At 43.0% G+C, this 25498-nt stretch overlaps 1 protein-coding gene across 14 annotated transcripts in view; it reads right to left on the reverse strand.

The window, feature by feature from the left end:
• Positions 1 to 25498, reverse strand: part of GRB10 (growth factor receptor bound protein 10) — a 395303-nt gene that overhangs the window by 174963 nt on the left and 194842 nt on the right. For all 14 annotated transcript variants that reach the window (XR_008844002.1, XM_056520328.1, XM_056520326.1 and 11 more), the window contains one exon: positions 12752 to 12908. Coding sequence is in view for 13 of the 14 variants with exons in the window: in XM_056520328.1 (XP_056376303.1) it covers positions 12752 to 12908 (157 nt within the window). In the remaining variant the exon portion in view is untranslated. The remainder of the gene's footprint in view (positions 1 to 12751; positions 12909 to 25498) is intronic.

Below are 25498 nucleotides of genomic sequence, written 5' to 3' on the forward strand. Positions count from 1 at the left end.
CAGCCACCTCTCCCAGAATCACCACTGATGCTTCAGCATCTTGGGGTTTCGCAGCTATTTTCGGTCATCATTGGATGGCAGGCCAGTGGCCTCCTGAGGTTGGTGAAATCTCTGGCTTTTTGAGATTTACCCAGTGGTGGCGGCGGCTCAAACCTGGGGCCATCTTTGGGGAAATCAAATGGTCCTATTCTTGTGTGACAACGCAGCTACTGTCGACGTTGTCAATAAGAAAAGGTCCAAAGCTAAAGAAGTGATGAAATTTGTCAGGAGACTGGTATGCCTCTATCTGGAAAATAATTTCAATTTTATCAGTCAACATGTGGCTGGCAGGGACAATTTTGCGGCAGATGCTTTGTCCAGAGCTAAATTCGACATTTTCTTCCAGGTAATGCCCGAGGCGTATCCTGTAGGCTACCTGGCACCGCCACTCCATATGAGGATGATGGACTAGCTCACTTCTCCGGCATTGCTATTAACTTAAAGGGGTACTCCGGTAAAAACCTTTTTTCTTTTAAATAAACTGGTGGGAGAAAGTTAAACATATTTGTAAATTACTTCTATAAAAAAATCTTAATCCTTCCAGTACTTATTAGCTGCTGAATGCTACAGAGGAAATTCCTTTCTTTTGGGAACACGGATGACATCATGAGCACAGTGCTCTCTGCTGACATCTCTCCATTTTAGCAACCGTGCATAGCAGATGTATGCTAAGGGCAGCATGATGGCTCAGTGGTTAGCACTGCTGCCTTGCAGTGCTGGGGACTTGGGTTGTAATCCCACTAAGGACAGCAATAAATAAAGCATTATTATTATTATAATAACGTCAGCAGGGAAAATTGTGCTCGTGATGTCATCAGAGAGCATTCCAAAAAGAAAAGAATTTCCTCTGTAGTATTCAGCAGCTAATAAGTACAGGAAGTTTTAAGATTTTTTAATAGAAGTAATTTACAAATATGAGTAACTTTCTTCCACCAGTTGATTAAAAGAAAAAAGGTTTTCACCGGAGTACCCCTTTAATCAGGAAATCCCTGGCGCCAAACACTAGGAGAGGTTACAACACCGCACTGACCTCCTACAAACATTATCTATCGCTTTACAACATTCAAGTTCTCTTTCGATTTACACATACTATCCTACATCGGCTTTTGCCACTCAGCATTTAATCTTTCCCACTCCACTATCAAACAATATCTAGCTGGCTTACAACATTTCATTTCGCTCTCTTTTTCAGACAGAACATCCATATTTTCATCACACGCAGTCAAAGCAGCCCTGAAAGGGGTACAATTGAGCAGAGCACCCAAGGCACCAGGTCGCCTTCCTATTTCTCCAGACATATTCAGAGCAATGTCCAGGCTGCTAGATGGAAACCCTTTCGGTTTTCTACCTAGCCTAGTACTAAAGGCAGCTATTTATTTGGCGTTTTACGGTTTTCTCCGGCCAGGTGAATTCGCGTGTGCTTCTAGTCACAGCAACGATATAACAAAGGCTCGGTTGAAATGGTCCAATGACTGTTTTCAGCTAAGTCTCAAGGTCACCAAGACATGTCGAGAGGGGGCAATCATTAAGTATTTCCCGTCGGGAAATCAATGGTGCCCAGTCGCTGTATTATCACAATTAATGAGGGCGTTACACGACAGATCTGCAGATTCCCCTCTATTACATTTCACTCAGGGGTACTCACCACGTCCCAATTCAGTTCACACATATAAAAGGTTAATCACAAATCTAGATCTCGACCCCAGCAGCTACTCAGGACACTCTTTCCGCATTGGGGCTGCTTCTGCAGCTTCGGCACACAAGGTTCCACCACACAAGTAATTAAGAAATTAGGCAGATGGAAATCAGGTTGCTTTGCCACATAAATACCTGACCCCAGTAAAGAGATGGCTGAAATGTTTAAATGTTTGGCGCTTTAATCTTCAATAAAGTACCATACTTTACCCTATTTTTGTTGTCTTCTTTGCCCACTAAAGGCTGATCCTCGGTCGCGGTTTCAGGCACACTTTCAACCGCATTTGTCTGTGTATTTAATACGAACATTACAGGTTACCACCAGGGGAGACAGAACTCAGGCAAGTTGTTTCTTTATTCATGTACACACTAGCCCCGACCACAAGTTCAAAGGCTGTGTTCGTGGGAGGGGCGTAAAGGTATAAAACGCCCCACTCACAGGTGCGTGTGTGGCGTTTTGGTGCAACCCACCCTCCCTCCCATTATTTTCAAGGGATATGTTGGGGCCATGTTGGGGCCATGTTGGGGCCATGTTGGGGCCAATTAGAGACTGTTATAGGCCTGTCTGAAGAGATGTGTTTTTAGGCCACATTTGAAACTATGGATGATGTTGTTGAGTCTGAGGGATTGAGGGATAGCATTCCAGAGAACCGGTGCAGCACGAGTGAAGTCTTGGAGATGGGAGAGAGAAGTTCGGATTATAGAAGATGTTAGTGTGAGATCATTAGCAGATCGGAGAGAACGTGTAGGATGGTAGACAGAGATGAGAGAGGAGCTGTAGGGAGGTGCAGCATTGTGGAGAGCTTTGCGTGCGAGACTGAGGATTTTGTACTGTATTCTGGACTGAATTGGTAACCAGTGTAGTGACTGGCACAGGGAGGAGGAGTCGGTGTAGCGGCTGGAGAGGAAGAAGAGTCTGGCTGCGGCATTAAGGATGGACTGGAGAGGAGAGAGTTTGGAGAAAGGAAGGCCTATTAATAAAGAGTTACAGTAGTCGAGGCGGGAGTGAATCAAAGCAATAATGAGCGTTTTAGCAGTTTCAGTAGTGAGAAACGGGCGGATTCTTGAAATGTTTTTGAGATGCAGTTTCCACTTCCCTGCATGAGTGTAGATGCCAAGGAATCCAGTGACTGTGGCTCACTGTCATATTGTCAGTCTTCCTCCTCAGAAGTCGTCCGAGATAGAGATAGAGATAGAGATATATTATATATATATATATATATACACATATACACACACACACACACACACACACACACACACACATTCCAGTAAAGCCGGATCATCCTGTGAAACCACTACCTTTCTCAGGCAATGAGAACTTGGGATGGCTGACGCGGCTACCAAACAACACCTGGCTGCTGTTACCGCTACCTGTACTAGTACTGCCTTGAACAATCTTACTTGCAGAGAACATGGCATGGGTCTTCTGCCCTCTACCCTGTCCACCAACTCCTTTTCCCGAATATTTACTTTTATCCTTTTTGAGTTAATTTTCACCAACCTACTTGTCAAATCTAAGTTTCAACGCTTTGAATGCTTTTTTGGGTGGCAGAGATGGCAGCACAATGAGTACAGAATGTGTTTGCAGAAATCTATTATTATATATTAATTACTGTGTTCACAGGCCCTATAGGCATACATAGGTGCCACTTGAATACACTTTGTGGGTGGCACAAATCACTGCACCTCACTGGCTACTGTAGCTGGTTCAGGAACACGATTCAAATAAGGTATATTCAGGTATGACCCTTGAAAAAGTTGCGCCCTTCAGAGGCTGTGATTAAGCTCTTTTGGTGTATAGGAGTCCCTATAGGATTCTTGCATGGGGATTAACCTAAGGACCAAGGACATACCGGTACGGTAGCGCGCGGCAGAAATCGGCGTCCCGAACAGGTGTAGGACCCGAGGAGGGTTTCCTACCTTGCCTCCTGGTGTGAAATGACTGCTCAGTGCCTGAGATCCAGGCATGAGCAGTCAAGCGGCCAAATCATCGATCACTGGTTTCCTATGAGAAACCAGTGAGCAATGTAAAAGATCAGTGTGTGCAGTGTTATAGCTCCCTATGCGAGCTATAACACTGCAAAAAAAAAGGGAATAAAGATCATTTAACACCTCCCCTAATAAAAGTTTGAATCACCCCCCTTTTCCCATAAAAAAAAAGAAAAAAAAAAAAAAAACGTGAAAATAAAAATAAACATGTGGTATCGCCGTGTGCGGAAATGTCCGAATTATAAAAATATATCGTTAATTAAACCACACTTTCAATGGCGTATGCGCAAAAAAAAATCCAAAGTCCAAAAGTGTATTTTTGGTCACTTTTTACATCATGAAAAAATGAATAAAAAGTGATCAACAAGTCCGATCAATACAAAAAGGGTACTGCTAAAAACTTCAGATCACGGCGCAATAAATGAGCCCTCTTACCGCCCCAAACGTGGTAAAATAAAAAAGTTATAGGGGTCAGAATATGACAATTTTAAAAACTTATACATTTTCCTGCATGTAGTTATGATTTTTTTCAGAAGTACGACAAAATCAAATCTATATAAGTAGGGTATCATTTTAATCGTATGGACATACAAAATAAAGAGAATGTGTCATTTTTACCAAAAAATTTACTGCGTAGAAACAGAAGCCCCCAAAAGTTACAAAATGGCGTTGTCTTTTCACTTTTGTCTCACATTGATTTTTTTTTCCATTTCGCTGTAGATTTTTGGGTACAATGACTGATGTAATTACAAAGTAGAATTGGTGGTGCAAAAAAATAAGCCATCATATGGATTTTTAGGTGCAAAATTGAAAGGGTTATGATTTTTTAAAGGTAAGGAGGAAAAAACAAAAGTGCAAAAACGGAAAACCCCCTGGTTCTTAAGGGGTTAAATCCAGTTCACACACGCACACTGTCTTTATTTCTAATCTATCTAATCACTAACTTTCCCCATCTAAACACTAGCTGTCACTATCAGCGTCTCTCTTGCTCTCTTCAGTAGCTCCGTTGCTTTTATCTGTGTTCCTTGCTGCATCCTATTGGCCTTTGTGCTAATCGACACATGAAACCAGCCAATCAAATGATAGACCTAGGTTATCATGTGATACGCTAATGCCCCGACATTAACTTACCACCCCCTGGCAGCCATGCTTCTTCTGTCCGCCAAAAAAACATGCTTTCACTTTTTTTGTGCTATTTACCAGCCCGCACAAGCTGAACCGGTAAAAGCTTGAGCGTTGCCGAGCCGGAGTTGACAGAGTGAGCACTCGCTCCTGACATCGATGCGCTCAGTGCGCATGTGCTGTACTAGAAGCACACGCTCGCCCGCTCACTGCCTCTAGTACAGCACATGCGCACTGATCGCATAGATGTCGGGAGTGAGCGCTCGCTTTGTCAACTCTGGATGTAGCGGCGCACACACGTTAGAGCCGACGCTACGGCGCATATGCAGTGGATGCACTGTGTAGTAAGACACAGCTGTCCCAGCGCTGGAAGGCAGGATAGGCGTGGCTTGGCGAACCCCAATCCATGCCTATTCGACTGTGCCTGACTTTTGGATAAAAGGATTTTATTAGTAAGAGAAGAAGAGCAAACAGCAATAAATGTATGGCTGGAGTCACCTTATCATCTGGAACACCATTATAGTGGTCTGGGGGGGGGGGGGGGGGTCAATATATGATGACAGTTGAGCCTTAAGCCATGATTTCTATAAAAAGGAAATAAAATTTACAAATGAAGCATATTAGAAAGGTTAATATTTTGCCAATATTTACAACAGCATGGAGAACATACATATAAAATGGACAACAGCATTTTCAGTGTGTCTTTCAATATTTTTATGAAGGATTTGTTGGCCATCTGAATTGCAAAGGGAACAAATCCTGTAAACAGCAGCTATTATTGCCCTCAAAAAGGATATTTTTTTTTTTATTTAAGAGTTAAAATTTAAACTTAGCATTATTAGCCCCTTCCTGACTGGGTCTTTTCCCTTTCTATAACGTGGGGCCACGGCGGATCAGGTCCGGCACCTAGCAACGGCCGGGACCCGTGGCTAATTGCGCTCTATTAACCCTTTAGACGCGGTGTTCAAAGTTGATCGCCGCGTCTAAAGTGAAAGCTAATAAGTGCCGGTTAGCTCAGTGGGCTGTTCGGGACCGCCGCTGCGAAATCGATGAGTCCCGAAAAGCTGGAGGACAAGAGGAGGGTGCTTCATGTCTGATCACCGAATGACTGCTCTGTGCCTAAGATCCAGGCATGAGCAGTCAAGCGGTAGAAACACTGATCGATGCTATGCTATGGCATAGCATTGAACAGTATGAGAGATCAATGTACTGCATGTTATAGTCTCCTATGGGGGCTATAACATTGCAAAAAAAAAAAAAAAAAGTTAATAAAGATCATTTAACCCCTTCCCTAATAAAAGAATCATCCCCCTTTTTTAACTTTAAAAAAAACCTGCACATAAAAATAAAAACATGTTGTATCACCGTGTGCAGACATGTCCAAATTATAAAAATATATCATTAAACGGCATTGTCAATGACTTACGCGCAAAAAAATTCCAGCGTCCAAGATAGCGCATTTTTGGTCACTTTTTAGGTCATGAAAAAAAATGAATAAAAAGTGATCAAAAAGTCCAATCAATACAAAAATTGTACTGCTAAAAACTTCAGACCACGGCGCAAAAAAGGAGTCCTCATACCGCCCCGTACGCGAAAAAATAAAAGCTATTGGGTTCAGATGATGATAATTTTAAACCTATATAAATTTTCCTGCATGTAGTTATGATTTTTTCCGGAAGTACGACAATCAAACCTACATAATAAGGAATAAGGAGAATGTGTCATTTTTACCAAAAAATTTACTGCGTAGGAACGGGAGACCCCAACAGTTACAAAATTGTGTTTTTCCTTCAATTTTGTCACACAATGATTTTTTTTCCTGTTTCGCCGTGGACTTAATTGGTGGCGCAAAAAATAAGCCATCATATGGATTTTTAGGTGCAAAATTCAAAGAGTTACGATTTTTTTTTTTTTTTAAGGTAAGGAGGTAAAGACTTAAATGCAAAAACTGAAAAACCCTAGGTCATGAAGGGGTTTAAGCCAACAATGTTTTGGTCCAATGCACATGAACAGTAGTAGTATGTCAAGTTACGAAAATCTACTCCACACTTGCTGTTTTATGGTGGGTCAAAATATAAAAATAGGACTTTCTTTTGTACATTTCCAAACAAAGTTGGAATTGTAACAAACCAAAAGGAGCTTTGGCAAAATTAGCATTCTGTATGTAGCAGCTTGACCAAACAAAGATAATTTGAAGCTAGAATAGTGAATTAAGCTTTGATCCATGTTTCAATTATTTTTACTTTGAAATGAAAAAGGAGCCACCTGCAACTAAAGAACTCTAACAGCCGGAGCTACAATGAGGACTCTGGCCAGATTCAGACTAGCTCAGGAGAGTAAGTTCAGTCTTATGATTAGCCAATCTGCTATTAAGATCTGGATTCTAATATAGTTAAAATATTCATTCTAGTATCTTGGTATGGGTAAAAAATTTTGATTACTGCATTACTGGGAAAAAAAAGTCACACAGAATAATATGACAAATGTATTCTACGCTTATTTATGGACATTTATCAACGGGTTTAGTCAGGTTTTCTTTACTATAAATTGTCGCAAAATTGTTGCAACTGCGACTACACGATTTTTCGTGCGACATTTTGACTGGAAAGCGAGAAAAGCAAGTTTTCCTAAAATTTACTATGTAGTAATAATTTTAAAATGGACTACGGGTAGTCAGGTATTTATTAACTGCGACAGTCGCAACTGCGCAAAAAAAAGTCGCAACAGCGTTAAAAATTGACTCAATTTACTCCAGCTCAAACATGGAGCAGAAAAAGCTACTACCAAAGTAAAAAAGGAAAAATTGCTTACGTGAAAGAAAATTATCAACAGGCTGAAACCAGTTGATAAATAAGTCGCACATAAGCAAAAAAAAAAGTAAGGAAAAAATTACTAAAAAAAAGAATACATAAGCAAAGATTGATAAATGTCCCTCATTGTCACCAAATGCAGTTGTTCTTAGTCATTATCCCATAAGTTCTACGCTACAAATGTAAATGACAAGGGATCATTTACTTGAAGAGCATCTATTAATGTTACTGAAATCCTGGTTGTCATTTGCAAATCTTAAATCCTCAGCCAAGTTAAAAGTGAAAAGATTATGTAACAAGAAGTTGCTGTACAGAATTGTAAATCATTTAAGCCCTTATAGGAGATGTCCTCAATTCCTCTGGGTTTGTATTCTAGCATTTAAAGCTCACTAATAAGATTTAACCTAGAGTTAATCCATTTTACAATTGGCTTTGAATCTTTAATAGGCATTTTAATATCATTCACCTTTGTGTGGGGGGCCCCTATGGATTTAAATAAATCTGATGTTAAATTGATAACGTAATATATTTTAATTCTCTAAGTAGGGATACACCAGTTCTTGAATTATGGTATGAAATTGAAGGAAATGAGGGGTAGGAATTCGATGACTACGGTGTACAGGCCAACCTTTGAGTAATGTAGATCTTGGGGGGGGTTGGATGGAAATGATAAGCAAACAATTCAGCTCTCCCTTTTCTCTGTGTTGTGTTTTTCTCTCTAAACTGTGCCATAGAAGCCTCCCCAATCTTGGAAGTTTAAGATAACCCTAACGTAGAAGAGATAAAACTAGTCTTTCATATCCACCGGCAGGCTAAAGAGAACAGACTTGTAGCTTAACCTCTACAGGACCCATGACGTATGCATACGTCATCACACCCTGGGTCTTAAGGACCCATGACGTATGCATAAGTCATGTCTCTTCCTGCGGATCCCTGCTGAAATCCATGTAGGCCCCCCATGTCGGCGATCGCCGCAAATCGCAAGGGAAATCGCCCTTGCGATCTGCGGCGATACCGGGCTGATCGGGTCTCTGGGACCCGACCGCCCGGTAATTTCGCATGATCCCGGCTGTCACAGACAGCTAGGACCATGCTGAAGAATAGGAGCGAGGTGGCAAGCCGGCCACCTCCTCCGATCCCCTGCGATTCTTCGGTTAACTAACCGACCAATCGCAGGGGGGGGGGCGGTTACTTCCTCCCGCCCTGTCCGGCCCCTGGAAGTCCGGAGGACGCGGCGGGGGACGGGGGAGTGCTGGGGACCGGCTCCGGTACTTACCTCGTCCCTGAAGACCCGGATCCCGGCGAGGAAGATGGCGGCGGCGGCGACAGGTGAGTAGATCTTCAGCCGCGGTCGGGCCCTTTACAGCAATGCACGTCGCCGTAAAGCGACATGCATTGCTGTATTGGGACCCTATATACTACAACTCCCAGCATGCCCAGACAGCCCTTGGCATCTGGGCATGCTGGGAGTTGCAGTTTTGCAACATCTGGAGGTCCACAGTTTGGAGACCACTGTGCCCTTCCAGATGTTGCAAAACTACACATTCTCAGCATGCCCTTACTGTCCAGGCATGCTGGGAGTTGTAGTTCTGTAACATCTGGCCCTTCAGATGTTGCAGAACTACAACTCCCAGCATGCCTGGACAGTTTTGGCATACTGGGAGTTGTAGTTTTGCAATATCTGGAAGGGCACAGATTGGGAACCACTGTATTAGTGGTCTGCAAACTGTAGTCCTCCAGATGTTGCAAACTACAACTCCAAGCATGCTGGGAGTTGTAGTTCGGCAACATCTGGCTCTAAAGATGTTGCCGAACTACTACTCCCAGCATGCCTGAGAATGTTTGGGAGTTGTGGTTTTGCAACAACAGGAGCCACACTGGTTGGGAAACATTGTCTGTTTCCTAACTCAGTGTTTCCCAACCCGTGTGCCTCCAGCTGTTGCAAAACTATAACTACCAGCATGCACTGATAGACTGTGCATGCTGGGAGTTGTAGTTTTGAAACAGCTGGAGGTCCCCCCCTTGTGAATGTACAGGGTACATTCACATGGGCAGGGGGCTTACAGTGAGTATCAGGCTGCAAGTTTGAGATGCAGCAAATTTTGCGCGAAAACTCAAACTCGCAGCGGGAAAATCGCTGTAACCCCCCCTGCCCGTGTGACTGTACCCTAAAAACACTACACTAACAAAATAAAATGTAAAAAACACTACATATACACATACCCCTACACAGCCCCCCTCCCCTCCCACTAAAAATGAAAAACGTCTGGTACGCCACTGTTTTCAAAATGGAGCCTCCAACTGTTGCAAAACAACAACTCCCAGTATTACTGGACAGCCGTTGACTGTCCAAGCATGCTGGGAGTTTTGCAACAGCTGGAGGCACCCTGTTTGGGAATCACTGGCGTAGAATACCCCTATGTCCACCCCTATGCAAATCCCTAATTCAGGCCTCAAATGCGCATGGTGCTCTCACTTCGGAGCCCTGTCGTATTTCAAGGCAACAGTTTAGGGTCACACATGGGGTATCGCCGTACTCGGGAGAAATTGCCTTACAAATTTTGGGGGGCTTTTTCTCCTTTCACCCCTTATGAAAAGGTGAAGTTGGGGTCTACACCAGCATGTTAGTGTAAAAAAATAATTTTTTTACACTAACATGCTGGTGTTACCTTATACTTTTCATTTTGACAAGAGGTAAAAGGGAAAAAAGCCCCCCAAAATTTGTAATGCAACTTCTCCCGACTACGGAGATACCCCATATGTGGGCGCAAAGTGCTCTGGGGGCGCACAACAAGGCTCAGAAGGGAGAGTGCACCATGTACATTTGAGGCGATTTGCACTGGGTTGCCTGTTACCGCGGTTTTGACAAACGCAAAAAAAAAAAAAAAACACATGTGACCCCATTTTGGAAACTACACCCCTCACGGAATGTAATGAGGGGTGCAGTGAGAATTTACACCCCACTGGGGTCTGACAGATCTTTGGAACAGTGGGCTGCGCAAATTAAAATGTTTGTACAGCCCACTGTTCCAAAGATCTGATAGACACCAGTGGGGGGGTAAATGCTCACTGTACCCCTTGTTACGTTCCTCAAGGGGTCTAGTTTCCAAAATGGTATGCCATGTGGGGGTTATTTTGCTGTTTTGGCACCATAGGGGCTTCCTAAATGCGACATGCCCCCCGAGCAAAATTTGCTCTCAAAAAGCCAAATATGACTCCTCCTCTTCTGAGCATTGTAGTTCGCCCGTAGTGCGCTTCAGGTCAACTTATGGGGTACCTCCATACTCGGAAGAGATGGGGTTACAAATTTTGGGGGGTATTTTCTGCTATTAACCCTTGCAAAAATGTGAAATTTGGGCGGAAACACATTTTATTGAAATTTTTTTTTTTTTTTTTTTACATATGCAAAAGTCGTGACACACCTGTGGGGTATTAAGGCTCACTTTATTCCTTGTTACGTTCCTCAAGGGGTATAGTTTCCAAACTGGTATGCCATGTGTTTTTTTTTTCATGTTCTGGCACCATAGGGGCTTCCTAAATGCAACATGCCCCCCAAAAACCATTTCAGAAAAACGTACGCTCCAAAATCCCCTTGTCGCTCCTTCCCTTCTGAGCCCTCTACTGTGCCCGCCGAACACTTTACATAGACATATGAGGTATGTGCTTACTCGAGAGAAATTGGGCTACAAATATAAGTATACATTTTCTCCTTTTACCCCTTGTAAAAATTCAAAAATTGGGTCTACAAGAACATGCAAGTGTAAAAAATGAAGATTGTGAATTTTCTCCTTCACTTTGCTGCTATTCCTGTGAAACACCTAAAGGGTTAAAATGCTGACTGAATGTCATTTTGACTACTTTGGGGGGGTGCAGTTTTTATAATGGGGTCATTTGTGGGGTATTTCTAAGATGAACTTGATGGACATATTTTCTGGTTGAACTTGATGGACATATGTCTTTTTCGACCGTACTAACTATATGAAGACCCTTCAAATCCACTTCAAACCTGAACTGGTCCCTGAAAAATTGTGATTTTGGAAATTTTGTGAAAAATTGGAAAATTGCTGCTGAACTTTGAAGCCCTCTGATGTCTTCCAAAAATAAAAACACGTCAATTTTATGATGCAAACATAAAGGATAGGTGATCAGTTTGATATCGCGGGGGGTCCGACCGCTGGGGCCCCCTGCGATCTCTCTGTACGGGGCCCCGGCTCTCCGCCGAGATAGCGGGTGTCGACCCCCGCACGAGGCGGCAGCCGACACGCCCCCTCAATACAGCTCAATGGCAGAGCCGGAGATTGCCGAAGGCAGCGCTTCGGCTCTGCCATAGAGTTGTATTGAGGGGGCGTGTCGGCCGCCGGCTCGTGCGGAGGTCGACACGCCCCCTTCTCGCGGGCTGTCGGGGCTCCGTACAGGAGATCGCAGGGGGCCCCAGTGGTCGGACCCCCCGCGATCTGCAACTTATCCCCTATCCTTAGGATAGGGGATAAGTTGCTCACCACTGAGTCACTACTGGACTACTCCTTTAATGATGAGTTGAAACTCTTGGCTAAGATTTAAAAAAAAAAAAGGGGGGGGGGGAAAAAAGCTCACTGCAAGACGTGTGCTGCCAATTTGGGGGCTGAAGTGGAGAGTTTTTTTATTATTATTTTAAATTATTTCATTTATGTATTTATATTTTTTTGCGAACAGATTGTTAAAGATGGTAGGATCTGGCTATTAGTTGATGCTACACCTCCCTCCAGCCCAAAGGGGTTTGTATTGGACATGTGAGATCGGACTTGATGTTATTCAGAGGAACTGATGTATCCAAGTTATAATTTTTATTGTTTTACAAAATTCAGTATATTTCATTTTTGCATCTCTCTTGCATATATGGATTTACATTTCTTGAATTACTGGCATGGCCATCAAAAGCACACATTCTGCACACTACAACTGGTGCAAACCATTCATTCAGAACGAGTGTTATTTTTTTCATTTAACATTGTTCATAAACAGAAGGAAAAAAAGGCCTAAGAAACCATGCAAAATGGTACACAGACTTGATAAAGAAGTGTATGCTTTCATCACCTTCATTGATCATTTCCTACCTAATCCTAGATGAGGGTGGTGCTCCACCAGTGTCCAGCTGTTATCATCCACACAATGACTTTTGTAAATCAGCAATTGGCAGAAGTCCCTGGATGTCATGTCTGCAAGAATCTCCACCATTTTGCATGTCCCATCTTCACTAAAGACTTTTACAACCTGTAACAAAGGATACACTTAATAGCCTAAACATTTTATTACCATCCAATACAGTACTTATTCTTTTTCTGCTATACTGATGTTACCATGCAATGAATAAATGTAACTATCTCTGAAACTTTAGAATCCTGAGAACTAGTTAAGTTCTTCTTTCTGCTATTCAGTTGGTAGATCTATTGTTATCCTCAGCCTCCCAAAAAGGTACGTAATTTAAGCTAGCTATAGAATATAAATTCACACACATTTTGCAACACGAACAAACAATACTACTAAATTAATTTGTTTAAGTGTTATAATTGCATCTATAACTTGTAAACAGTACATAATGTAAACAGTATTTAATCTGAAAACCTATAAAAAGAATGCATACCACGATATGTTAAAAAAAGGGAAGTTGTTCTATATTTCCACTTCAACATTCAATTATGTAAGTGCATGACCTGCATCTATAATTGACCTACATACCTGAATAATTGAAGAATGCCATCTATATATCTTAAACCCTGGGACTGTACATTTAAATATAACAGCATGCACATAACAGCCACCAGTGTCATGAAATGAAACATCTATGCATGAACAAACAAAAAATGCAATTCTGTAAATACAGAAACATTTACAAGGGTGACATTCTAGATGGTTTGTAAAGAATGATCTATATGTGGTACATACGTTCACAGATATTTACAGGCACCATACAAGTGCATAAAACCCACAGATGCATTCATTTCCTGATACACAAAGTAATGAAGATACCATTAGTAAATAATTTGATATGAAGACTCTTACCTCTACTGCACGTAAAAGGCAGCAGTCAGGAGAACAAGATGGCATTTTTAAGTCTAGATTGCCTCTTGAAATAGTTTTTTTCCTTTCTGCCTTCCAAGCCCCTCTTGCAGACTAAAAGCTGCACACTCAGGGAAGAACACACAGTGTCAACGGATTACTGTACTGTACTGTACCTGTCACGTAGCCAGTCTTACATGGCACTGTTCCTGGGGAAAGGCAGGCAACTCTTCCAGAGCTCCTCTCAAAGGGTTACACAGTCAATCTTTTAGGTAGTGAATCAAACCACATTTTGTAGACCAATCGTAGTCCTCCACTGACTGATGTAATCATTTCCCACACACTCTTGCAGACTTCTAATTTTTTTTAAGCATTTATATGAAAAAAAAATTCCACCCTAGAGAAAAATATCTATTTTATGACCACCCACATATGTTAATATCCAAGCCCCCAATAAAAAAAAAAAGTTCAAAGAAAGAAAAAAAAAAAAAAGAAGAAAGGAAAAAGGAGGAGGAGGAGGGGGAAGATTCCCTGCCAAAAGCATGCGTGTACACTGAATCCTGATTGCAGTGCCAAACTGTTCACACAATAGCCCTGCCTGGAAGCAGCTGATGTCATCCACATGCAACTTAAGCAACTGAACTTCTGGTCTGCTTGATAACTCTTTAATTTCCTTTCTTTCACAGGTTCACAAGATGCTGATTCACTGACTACATTAAACAGGAATTTACCCTTTAGACATGGGTGGCAAAAGCACTGTAGCTGGATACTTACATTGTAAAGAGGAGATACAATACTTTGCATTAACTGCTGATAATTTTAATCTTTAAAACTGGAATCTTGTTTAAGTCCTGAAAAAATTGTAGCCAATATACCTATCTATCTGTTAATATGGCCATTGCAGAACTACAGAAAGAAATCCAATCTATTTTTGCATAGATTAAAACTAAAAGGGGTATTCAAGGCCAAAACGTTTTTTTTTTTTTATATATCAACTGGCTCCGGAAAGGTAAACAGATTTGTAAATTACTTCTATTAAAAAAATCTTAATCCAACACTTCCAATAGTTATAAGCTTCTGAAGTTGAGTTGTTGTTTTCTGTCTAACTGCTCTCTCATGACTCACGTCCCGGGAGCTGTGTAGTTCCTATGGGGATATTCTCCTATCATGAACAGCTCCCGGGACGTGACATCATCATTGAGCAGTTAGACAGAAAACTTCAGAAGCTAATAACTATTGGAAGGATTAAGATTTTTTAATAGAAGTAATTTACAAATCTGTTTAACTTTCTGGAGCCAGTTGATATATATAAAAAAAAGGTTTTGCCTGGAATACCCCTTTAACATCGCAAAGTATTGTCAGATAAACATGCCTGTTTAATCTTCCTTCCCTGCAATAAAATAGTATTGCTGTTTGCATAAATCAAAATGTTACAACAATGTACTAATATGTCACGACAGGGTGAGCAGAGGCACCATTTTGGTGCATTCAGCAGGCACAGATGTGACTGATTATGGGCACTTAGTCTATCCACGAGATGCAAATTTCCAAATAAATAATGGCCCTGGTATGTGACAGGACTCTACCTAGTGGGTCCATTTCGCCAACAAACTTAAGAGATTTCCGTGAGCGTATGGTCCCCTTACCTTCTGCTGCCGACGGGGCTGGGACTCGCACTGCGGGACGCACCCGCATGCGAGCCCCAGTCCGTTACTCTCCGGGTGTTTCCCCTGCCTCTGCTTCCACCTCTCTGCTCCAGCGCACGTGTCCCCGTCCCTTAGGGCGTGCGTGCGCCGGAGCTTTAAGATTTAAAGGGCCAATACGCTTATTAGTGTAACCACCTGTGTCTTGTTGAAAAATTCCTCCACCCTCCTCAGTTCTCTGCCGGATCTTTGTTGCCTTGTGCCCTAGAGAAAGCGTTCCTTTGTATTGCCCTGCCGTGTACCAGATCTCCTGATCTTGTGACCTTTACCTTTCTTCTCTGCCGCCTGCCTACTGAACTTCTGCTACGTCCCAAATACGCTACTGTGCTGCCTGCCCTGACCTACAGCTATCCTGACTACAAGTTGTCTCATCCCTTCTGTGCTTCGCATCTCCTCAGCCGCCTGTGTGGTCGAGCCGTTGCCAGGGGTTACGACCTGGGTGTCGCCTGCAGCAGCAAGCCCATCCTGCTTTGCAGCGGGCTCTGGTGAAGACCAGCGGCACCTTAGACTCCGTTCCCTGGCACGGTCCGAGTCATCTGCCACACAGGTCCAGCGGATCCACATACACCGGAGTTCCTGTCTTCAGAAACGCGAGTGTTACACATACATTCTAGTTTCAATTAACCATTGTCTTAGTTCTGGCCAGAGCCCAGTGATGCTTGAAAACTATCCAAATGACCTTGGTAAAAAAAATTATGCTTTTGTTGGCTTTTTCCATGATAAGAAAAAGTTTAAATGGAACCCTGTGATTGGTAATAAAGTTATCTACCATTATCCACCAGGGTTCCTTAGCCAATCAGCTCACCAGAGTGTTGCCATTTAAAAGGGCTGTAATCTATATTGGGGTATCATTTTCTTCTGCAGAGTTTTTTCTGCATGTAAGAGAACATCCATCTGTATCGATACGTATGAATTAAATCTGTCTGCTAATCAACACGGCTGGAGTTGACTGATCACAGGGAGAAATAGATACTAACAGAAGCTTTCTTTGCAGTCTAGTTCTTTGTAACGTTGCCTCCCTAGAAACAAGAGTTCAGTTTTATCTGTCTTCCTCAACTGACCTGTATTCAAAGTAGTCCCTCACAGCTCCAGAAATCCCACTAATAGTGCTATGTGATCTTATTTCCCTGCAGTTTCTTCTCCACTGTGTCCACCAATTTATCCTTATTGGTGTGCCTTGCCCCTCCCAGCAGATGCCAATGCAAGGAGGATAAAAGATCGATACAGGAAAGGTGCATGGGTGGATGAAGAGAAGGAAAGGAAATTATATATTTCTACATTAATCACATTTAAATAGACATGGTTCGATTTTAAAACTTGTACAAAAAATGTTGCACATCTTGGCAAAACCTTAACCTAATATACTTAATAAAAAAATGTCTTTGTAAAAATCAGGACTTGTAGAGGGCCATTAGGGGTCCCCATACAATACTCAACATAATCCTGTTAGGCTGCAGCATCATCTTTGTCCCCGCTTAAGCACAGGCTTAAAGCGTACCCGTCAGATGCAACAACATTTTTTTTAATTTTTTTATCCATCACTCAGTACCTAATTCTGACATTGTACATCTAATTTTTATGCGTCTAGCAACTTTTTTTATTACACTTAATTTAGCTTACTAGTCTGAAAACCTCTCAAAGGGAGGGGGCGTGGCCTCACTGTGCATGTTTCCACCCCCTCCCTCAGTATGTTGTCTGCTCACATCTCCCCTTGCATTAATTACCAAAACTACAACTCCTAGCTTGTCCTCACTGAGAGTAGCGGGACAAAAGCTGCCAGTGGGATTTTTCCTCCAGCTGTGAGCCCTGCGCTCAAAGCTGTCAATCAAGGAAGTGTGTCCATGACGCATGGACGCAGCAGGAGTAGTATGTGTCCAAGCAGTCAGGGGGGGGGGGGGGGGGGGGGGACAGTTGTTTGACTGGCTTTTTCAGTATGAAATACTGAAAATTTTCTAATGAGAGCAATTGCAAAACATGTCACGCCCCCTGACGAAGCGGCAAGCGAAAACGCGGTCGGGGTAGGTGAGCTGTCCCAGGATAGGGTGCATGACCAAAATTTGTTTGCTTTTTCCATTCTTTGTTTACCCTGCCCTTCCTTTCTTTGTATTCGATTCTTGTTTCTCATAGTCTCATTTCTTATACATGTTATGTATTTGCATATTGACATATTCCATATGGTACGCCACCATTTTGAATGAGACCTTTTGTATTTTGTACATTCTGTTTAGTCGTACGGGACATTCTCATCATTCTTTTGCAGTGTGTGTTGCATGACCACCGATCCATTATTGTTATGTAATTTTTTAACATAAGTTTTTATTGTTCTTTCAATAAAGTATATGATTTTTTTCCATATTTGGCCTCATTGTTTTTGGTGAGAGTATGAAATACAGTGTACAGTACGGGGCACCAGTGTACAAGAAAATATAGTTGAGCTGGAGAGTGTTCAAAGACAGGCAACAGAGTAATAAGTGGAATGGGATGACTACAGTAGAAAAATTAGGGTTATTTAAGAGGGAAAGAAAGGGGGGCTGTATCTATAACAAGGAGGCATCCTCTAAGTCCAAAGAAAAGAAGATTTCATAGTTTCACAGTTGTTACAGTAAGGAATACCCTGTCAGAAGTAGTGGTAATGGTGAACACAAGTTCAAAAAGGGCCTGGATACATTCCTGGCAAGTAATTATAGGAACTTAATTTAAAGGGTAGACTGCTGCTCCATGGATTTTTTTTGATTGGCATATTTGGAATCTGGAAGGAATTTCACCCCCTGGTAAGGCACAACTGGCAGCTTCTTAAGGATTTTTGTTTTGCATTCCGCTGGATTTTTGCAAATCGCGATAAAGCGATTTTGCCCTTTAAAAAAAATGTGAGATTATTAGGAGAAAAACAGCGAGAGCCACACTGAAGGGGCTGGCCACATGGAAGACAAGCAGATGAAACACTAGAGCCGAGCCAGTCACTGGGCTACGGCAGGCCCATCTCCAGTGCAGCGTGGTCTGGCCCCTCCAGCCTGCATATCACCTTCTCTCCTCCTAGCAGTTCCCCATGCTGATGGACCTGCCTCTGGGGCATCAGTCTCCTCTTCCCCCTCCTGTAGCCCTCTCAAACAGCGTCTGAAACTGGATGCACATTAACGCTGACAGAACTCAGCGCTCCCCGTCCCCGATTACCGCTTTAAAGGACCATGAGGGTGATGCTTTAATGGCCCTACAAGTGGCTAACGTGACGCTCACTGACACGGTTATGAAAGAGATAATGCTTGTGCAACGCAAATCCCGTCTCTCTGATATTCAATCTCTTATAAGCCCTCTACGCTCAGAGATAGGGGACTTTGGGAACAGAGTGGACCACCTTGAACACCAACTTGGGGACTTTGCTGGCTCCCATAATGAGTTGATAGATGCTCATGCCACTCTGGAGGATGACGTTTCCATGATCAAAGCGAAGTTAGCCAATCTAGAAGACAGGGGGAGGAGGAATAATGTTAAGCTACGTGGCATCCCGGAAACTGTGCCGCCCCGGGACATTCCACAGTACGTCCGGGCCCTCTTCAAAACCACCTTGTCGTATCTGCCTGAATCAGACTTGGAGATTGATAGGGCTCATCGGGTCCCCAGACCCAAACACCTGGCGGACACAGGGTGAAAGATGATCTTGTGTCTTATTCCAGGCAAAATGGAGGTCTGCCGGCCCCGTTCCACAAGGTTCTACTATTTGTGGACCTCTCAGCTGCCACTCTACAACTGTGGAGGTCCCTCTCCCCTATCACTTTGGCACTCCATCATGCTAATATGCCAAATAGATGGGGCTTCCCAGTTCGCCTGCTCGTCTACCACAAAGATGAACTGCATGTAATTAAGACCCTGGAAGAGGGTTCACTCCTATTGAAACACTGGAACATTTCCCTCCCTAGTCCCTCGAGTATGACTCCAACTAAACTTCAAGAGGACTGGTCCACTTCTTGCTGAAGGCTTGATGAAGAACAGGGACTTACTCTACTCCGGGTAGCCAATCGTTGACGTCTCAGCATGTTGTCTGCAGCAAGAGGCTACAGATGGGACTCGGACCCCAAACTGATTGATTGAATTCAATCTCTCATTTTCGTTAAATGTATCCTTTCCACTGTGTTATGTTTCTCTGATGTTTTGTTTAGTTCTGCATTATTTTTTTTAAGTTTGTACTGACAGTCCTTGCAAAGTGTATTCTCACCTGGCCTGTGTATTGCCGAGAGGGGCACCCTCGCTGGGAGGCGACCTACCTACCTCTTAACCGCCACAGAATCCATCTATCTTATGTCATGATCTTACGATGGTACTGAAAATAGTATCAATGCCAATGGCCTAAATAGACCGATGAGAAGGGCCCATTTGTGGAAACAAAAACATTATGGGAGGAGATATTTTGTCCAAGAGACCCACTTACTTCCCACAGACGCATACAGATTGTCACGCAGAGCATATGCTCATAGCTTCATGTCGCACTTCAACAAAAAGTCTAGAGGAGTAGCAATAGCTATTAAGAACACTGTGGCCCTCTCTGTGACCAAGCTGATTAGTGACCCTTTGGGTCGTTCTGTTATTTTAGTCTGTACCATCAACAATAACACATACACGGTAGTATCCTGCGCACCCAACAGCTCCCAGCTACGCTTTTTTCGTTCACTCTTGTGCACGCTTAACCCCATACGGGAAGGCAAAGTGATTTTATGCGGAGACTAATGCTACTGTAGACCCTCACATTGACACTACTTCTCCTACTAACAGACACAAGACATCGTTAGCTGACCTTCTCTGGAGGGAAGACCTGTACGACGTGTGCAGAGCCCAACACTCACTTGAGCGAGACTATACCTTTCATTCTGGAGTCCACAACATATACTCCAGGATATATATGTTCCTGGTGGACAGGATGGTACTACCCCTGACTATTAAATCCACTATTTATGTTATACAGTGTTCTGACCATTCCGCCATTACTGGAATTCTGAATGAACACCTAAACCCCCCACCCACCTTTCTCTGACGGAGCAACCCCTTTCTCCTTTCCAACCCCACCTCTCGGACTCAGATAGAGAAAGACTTATCGGAGTTCTTTGCTCTAAACAAACCTTCCACGGTTCAGCCGAGTACGCTTTGGAACGCTCATAAAGCGTACATACGGGGCTCTTTTATAAAACAAGGAGCTACCTTAAAGAAACTGAGGGAGACAATTGACAGCGACGCTCTCCGAACTGAGGAAGGTCGACATGGATAACAAAGCTAATCCTTCTCCCATCCTAGCCTCCAAACTGAAAGACTTCAGACACGAGCTTAGAGCCCTACTTTTAACCTCGTATGAGAAATCGTTCCGCAAGACAAAAGCGACTTATTACTCTCCAAGTAATAAAGCGGGTAAGCTACTGGCCGCACGCCTGAAAGTGCAACATGCAAAAGCTAGGATCCGCTACCTCTTTCATCCCCATACTAAGGCCAAATTGTACACCCCCTCTGAGATAACGCATGCATTCCGAGATTACTATGCACAGCTATATAACCTGAGGGACTCCTATCTGACTCCCCCCAATATTCCTATAATTCATCAACCTTCCCTCTCTGACTCCACACCACCTTACTCAACTCAATACCCCACTTACACCCCAGGAAGTTGCCTTAGCCATCAAACAACTCCCCAAAGACAAAGCCCGGGACCGGATGGTTTTGCCAATCACTACTATAAGCACTTTGGCCCCCTCTTAGCCCCCTACTTATGCAATTTTTTCCAACAAGTTTTAGAATCCAGTTCTTTCCCCTCAGAAAATATGCAAGCATTAATAGTCACTATCCCTAAACCCGGCAAACCCCCTGACAGCCCCCAAAACATCTGCCCCATCTCCCTTTTAAACTTACACGTTAAACTATTTGCCAAAATTATTGCCAATCTTATAGCTACCTTCCTACCGTCCCTCGTAGCTATGGATCAGACAGGATTTGTCCCCTCCAGACAGGTGTACTATAACACTAGGAGAGTACTGGGCATCCTCCATCATGCCACCAAACACAAACTCCCAGTGCTGGCCTTGGCTCTGGATGCTGAGATTTTCCACCCTACTGCATTCTGCCATCATGGCATTGTCCTCTGAAGAACTGAGGGAGTGAAACGCGTAGGGACTACAGTCCTCCAGCAGCTTGATAAGTATTCTTTTGATCGAATTTGTGTATACTATATACTGATATCCATCTAGTGCAATATCTTGACTTTCCATCTGGTAGTGTGTGGTGCCAAATTTGTGGACCACATACAGGATTACTTTGATGTCTGATATCTAAAAACTGTGACTCTATAGAGTAGCTCCTAGTAACCAGGAGTAATTGTTCTCCTTTTTTCCTCATGAAGTAACTATACTGTGGAGCAATACTTCCTTGTCTATACCAGTCTGTGCATTCTTTGCTTGTTATTCAAAGATAGGTTACCTATGGCAACCAGGCATCTTTGTTTATCTGATTTGAGTCATATATGTATTGTCCATGGCAACCAGACATTTTTGCTTATTTTATTGAATCCTAAACTTATTTGAATATATTATCTCTAGATGCCTGGGACTTTATAGTAGATATATTTACTAGTTAATTATCTAATTAAAGGGATCTGTAAAATACATACTATATGCCATGGTTACTGATTAATATATTTCTTTAGGCTATAGTAACCTCTACTATCTACATATAGCACATATTTATTGCTCTGTAAAGGATATCAGTAGGATACAAATTCCATCTGTGTTTATTAGGTTAGGGCACCCTCCCTGTCCACCGATATAGACAGGGCGCCCCAGTGAGACAGAGAGCCACTCTCCCTATTGTCCTTTTGTAGGGCTGTCTTAGGGCATATCAGGGCAGGTTCCAGAGCGGGGCCACCCTTATCAGGGTGTACACTCCGCCTAGGTCTAGGCCTATGGTAGGGTGAGCATCTAGGGTCAGGACAGATATAGGGGCACTCTATATATGGCCCACTGCTATCCCTAGGTCCTACCCATATCTACCCTGTCCGTATACCCACCCTTTATGATAGGGTAGCCTATATACATTGACCTACCATAATTTTCACTGCTGCTAGACAGGGGGGACTTGTGTTTTTTGTTATGCTGCACATCAACCAAGATAAGTTGAACGTTTGCAGACTATGTGGTCTGATTGACCGGGGTGTAACTTTTTGCTCAGTTTGGTTGCATGTACGACGATTGGGTACGACACCAGAATTGTTATATATGTTTTTGTTGATGGTAATTTATTCTAAATGGTGATATTAAAAGCTAAGTTTTAATGTTTTCTGTGACTTTACTTGAGATTGCATTTGATCACCGCCGGTGGTCGTTCGCCTTCTCGGTTCTTGAGAGGATTGCCGCTATTGCGGCCCTTTACAATAGCCCCATGGCCAGGACGTATGTTAATGGTGCCCTCTCTCCTGAATTTTCCCTCACTACCGGCATGCGACAGGGGTGTCCCCTGTCCCCCATGATATTCATTCTAGCTATGGAGCCTTTGGCACAGGCAATCCGGGAAGATCCCTACATCAAAGGGGTTGAGAAAGGGGGGGAAATCCCACACAATTTTGTTATACGCAGATGATGTGTTCTTGACTCTCACTGACCCTGAACGCTCTGTGTCCGCGGTAATGTCCCTGATCGATACATATGGAGAGCCCTCTTATTATCATCTAAATTCTTATAAGACCCAAGCCTTGCCCGTCCACATTCCCATCCCACTACTTTCTAAACTACAATCTAGATATAAATTTGACTGGCAACATCTAGGCATTAACTACTTGGGCATTACCCTGGCCCTCTATCCTACTGATCTTTACAAGTTAAATTACCTCTCACTCCTTTCTACTATACAACTCGAAATGACTTGCCTCACCAAACAAGATATATCATGGAAAGGAAGGATAGCAACTTTCAAAATGTTATTACAGCCAAAGTTGCTATATTTATTTAGATCCCTACCAATTCTGATCCCAGATGTATATTTCCAACAAGCTCAATCAATGCTGTCACAGTTTGTTTGGGCTAACAACAAACCTAGGGTTGCTCGATCCATTATAGTTAGGGACAGACTACTGGGGAGCCTGGCTTTGCCAGATATGAAGTCTTAATATCTCTCCACTATGGTGTCTACCCTGACCGGGTGGTTCACACTGGATGACTCCACCCCCTGGATCCACCTGGAGGGATCTATGACGTACCCATTTACTTTACCGGACCTGCTTTTGACTCAGTTTTGGAAAATACCTATTCCGGCAGATTTGGGTCCGAAAGTAACTGCCTCTCTGACTGCCTGGGCAAAATTCAATCAAACGGCAAATTCCAATATATCCCAGTTCAAACAAGCCCTGCCCTTTACGCTCCTGCAGGCACGGATTTACGTTTATGGTCAGACCAAGGGATCTCCATGGTGGGCAACCTCATGGACTCTGGTACCTTTTTGTCTTTTTCCCAACTAAGCGACACCTACGCCCTCCCTACTTCTGATTTTTTTAAATGCTTACAACTCAGACACCTGGTAGGTTCTCTGACCCAAACATCTTTATGTAGGGACCCAGTCACCTTTATATATGTTTCTAGAGGGGGAAAAGGACTGAAACCACTATACAATGCCCTCCAACATGCATCACATTTCCACAAATTTCACTCACTGCGAAGCTGGGAGAACGATATTGGAATTACTTTTACTGAGGAGGAATGGTTATCTGCGTTTAAGATGTCCCAAAAGTTCCTCAAGTGTTCCACTCACATAGAAACAATCACAAAAAACGACACTTAGACTAGCCCCTATATATCCCTCGACCTCTAATAAGTGCAGGGGTGTGGCTGTAGAGGTACCTTGTTCCATATACTCTGGGAGTGCCCCCTAATATTGGGATATTTGAAGAGCTGTGAGGGGCTCTTTAGAGTTGTTCTGCCTGACCATAACGAATGGTCCCCACACCAGGTGCTCCTACTATTGGGAGTACACCATGTGTGCCATAACGAAGACTGCTTGTAAGATTTTGGAAAACCGCCAGGGTCCCTACAATCTCTGATGCAATTGCAGCCATCAATCTCACTTGTACATATGAGAAGATTCTCTCTTTCGGTAACGCCACTTACCCGAGTTTTACATATAAATGGAACTTTTGGTTGACCTCCCAATACTCATGTATCCCCTGAACCCCTTCCTCCTACCCTCCCTTACCCCCCCTTCTCCACCTTCCAATCCCCCTCCTTTTCTTCCCTGTATCCTCATCCCCCTACAACCCCCCCCCCCCCCCCCCCCACCCGGACAATATCTGGCCCTTCTCGAACTCAGTAGACCTTGATTTGATTTATTTCAGGCCTTTTAGGTGTTACCCTTGCCTCCACTATGGCATCTCATTACCTTTGTTCATTTACAGGCTATGGACTTTGCAGTGATTCATTTTAACTTATATTGTAAGGTGGACTGCTTACAGTTGGTTGTACAGTTGTTTCTCTGACTGTTCGTTCTCATGTGTTTTGTGGTTTGTCATCTGGGGAATCCCCGGCTAATTTTGTAATGTAAAATTTCAATATAAATTATTCTTGAAGAAAATAAAATAAAATCATGGTGGATCTATTCAGGAAGCCAGATGTACTGTAACGTAATGAAGTAAAGAAGCAGAAAAAAAAATTCTCTAATAACTCTTGGGTGCAGTCCATCTGTTCCTGGAGTTTTGCTTACATTCACTAACTCACCTTGGACCATAGCTACATTAAGCCAGATAAGTGCATTTCATGATGTATTAGCAGTACTGGCACAGCCTACATCAACTTCCTCTTTTGTATATACAGAGGAGCTAAAGAACCCAGATTTACAGAATTTCCACACTGTTATAAATGTACAATGGTAAAACAGAGGGGGACGCTATTTTAAATGGTTCCGTTTCTAGGCTGCTGTGTGGTAAAACGTGGGACTTATTTTTCAGGTGCGTATGACTACATGGATATCAAATTTATATACTTTTGAATGAAACAGTATGGGGGATATCATTTGTTAAAATCTAATCAACTTTGCCGAGGACCTTTCATAAGGGGAAGAGAATTAAATTTATGAATTTCATACAGGCTT

Source organism: Hyla sarda, chromosome 5 (genome assembly GCF_029499605.1).
Source record: "Hyla sarda isolate aHylSar1 chromosome 5, aHylSar1.hap1, whole genome shotgun sequence".
NCBI classification, from domain to species: Eukaryota; Metazoa; Chordata; class Amphibia; order Anura; family Hylidae; genus Hyla; species Hyla sarda.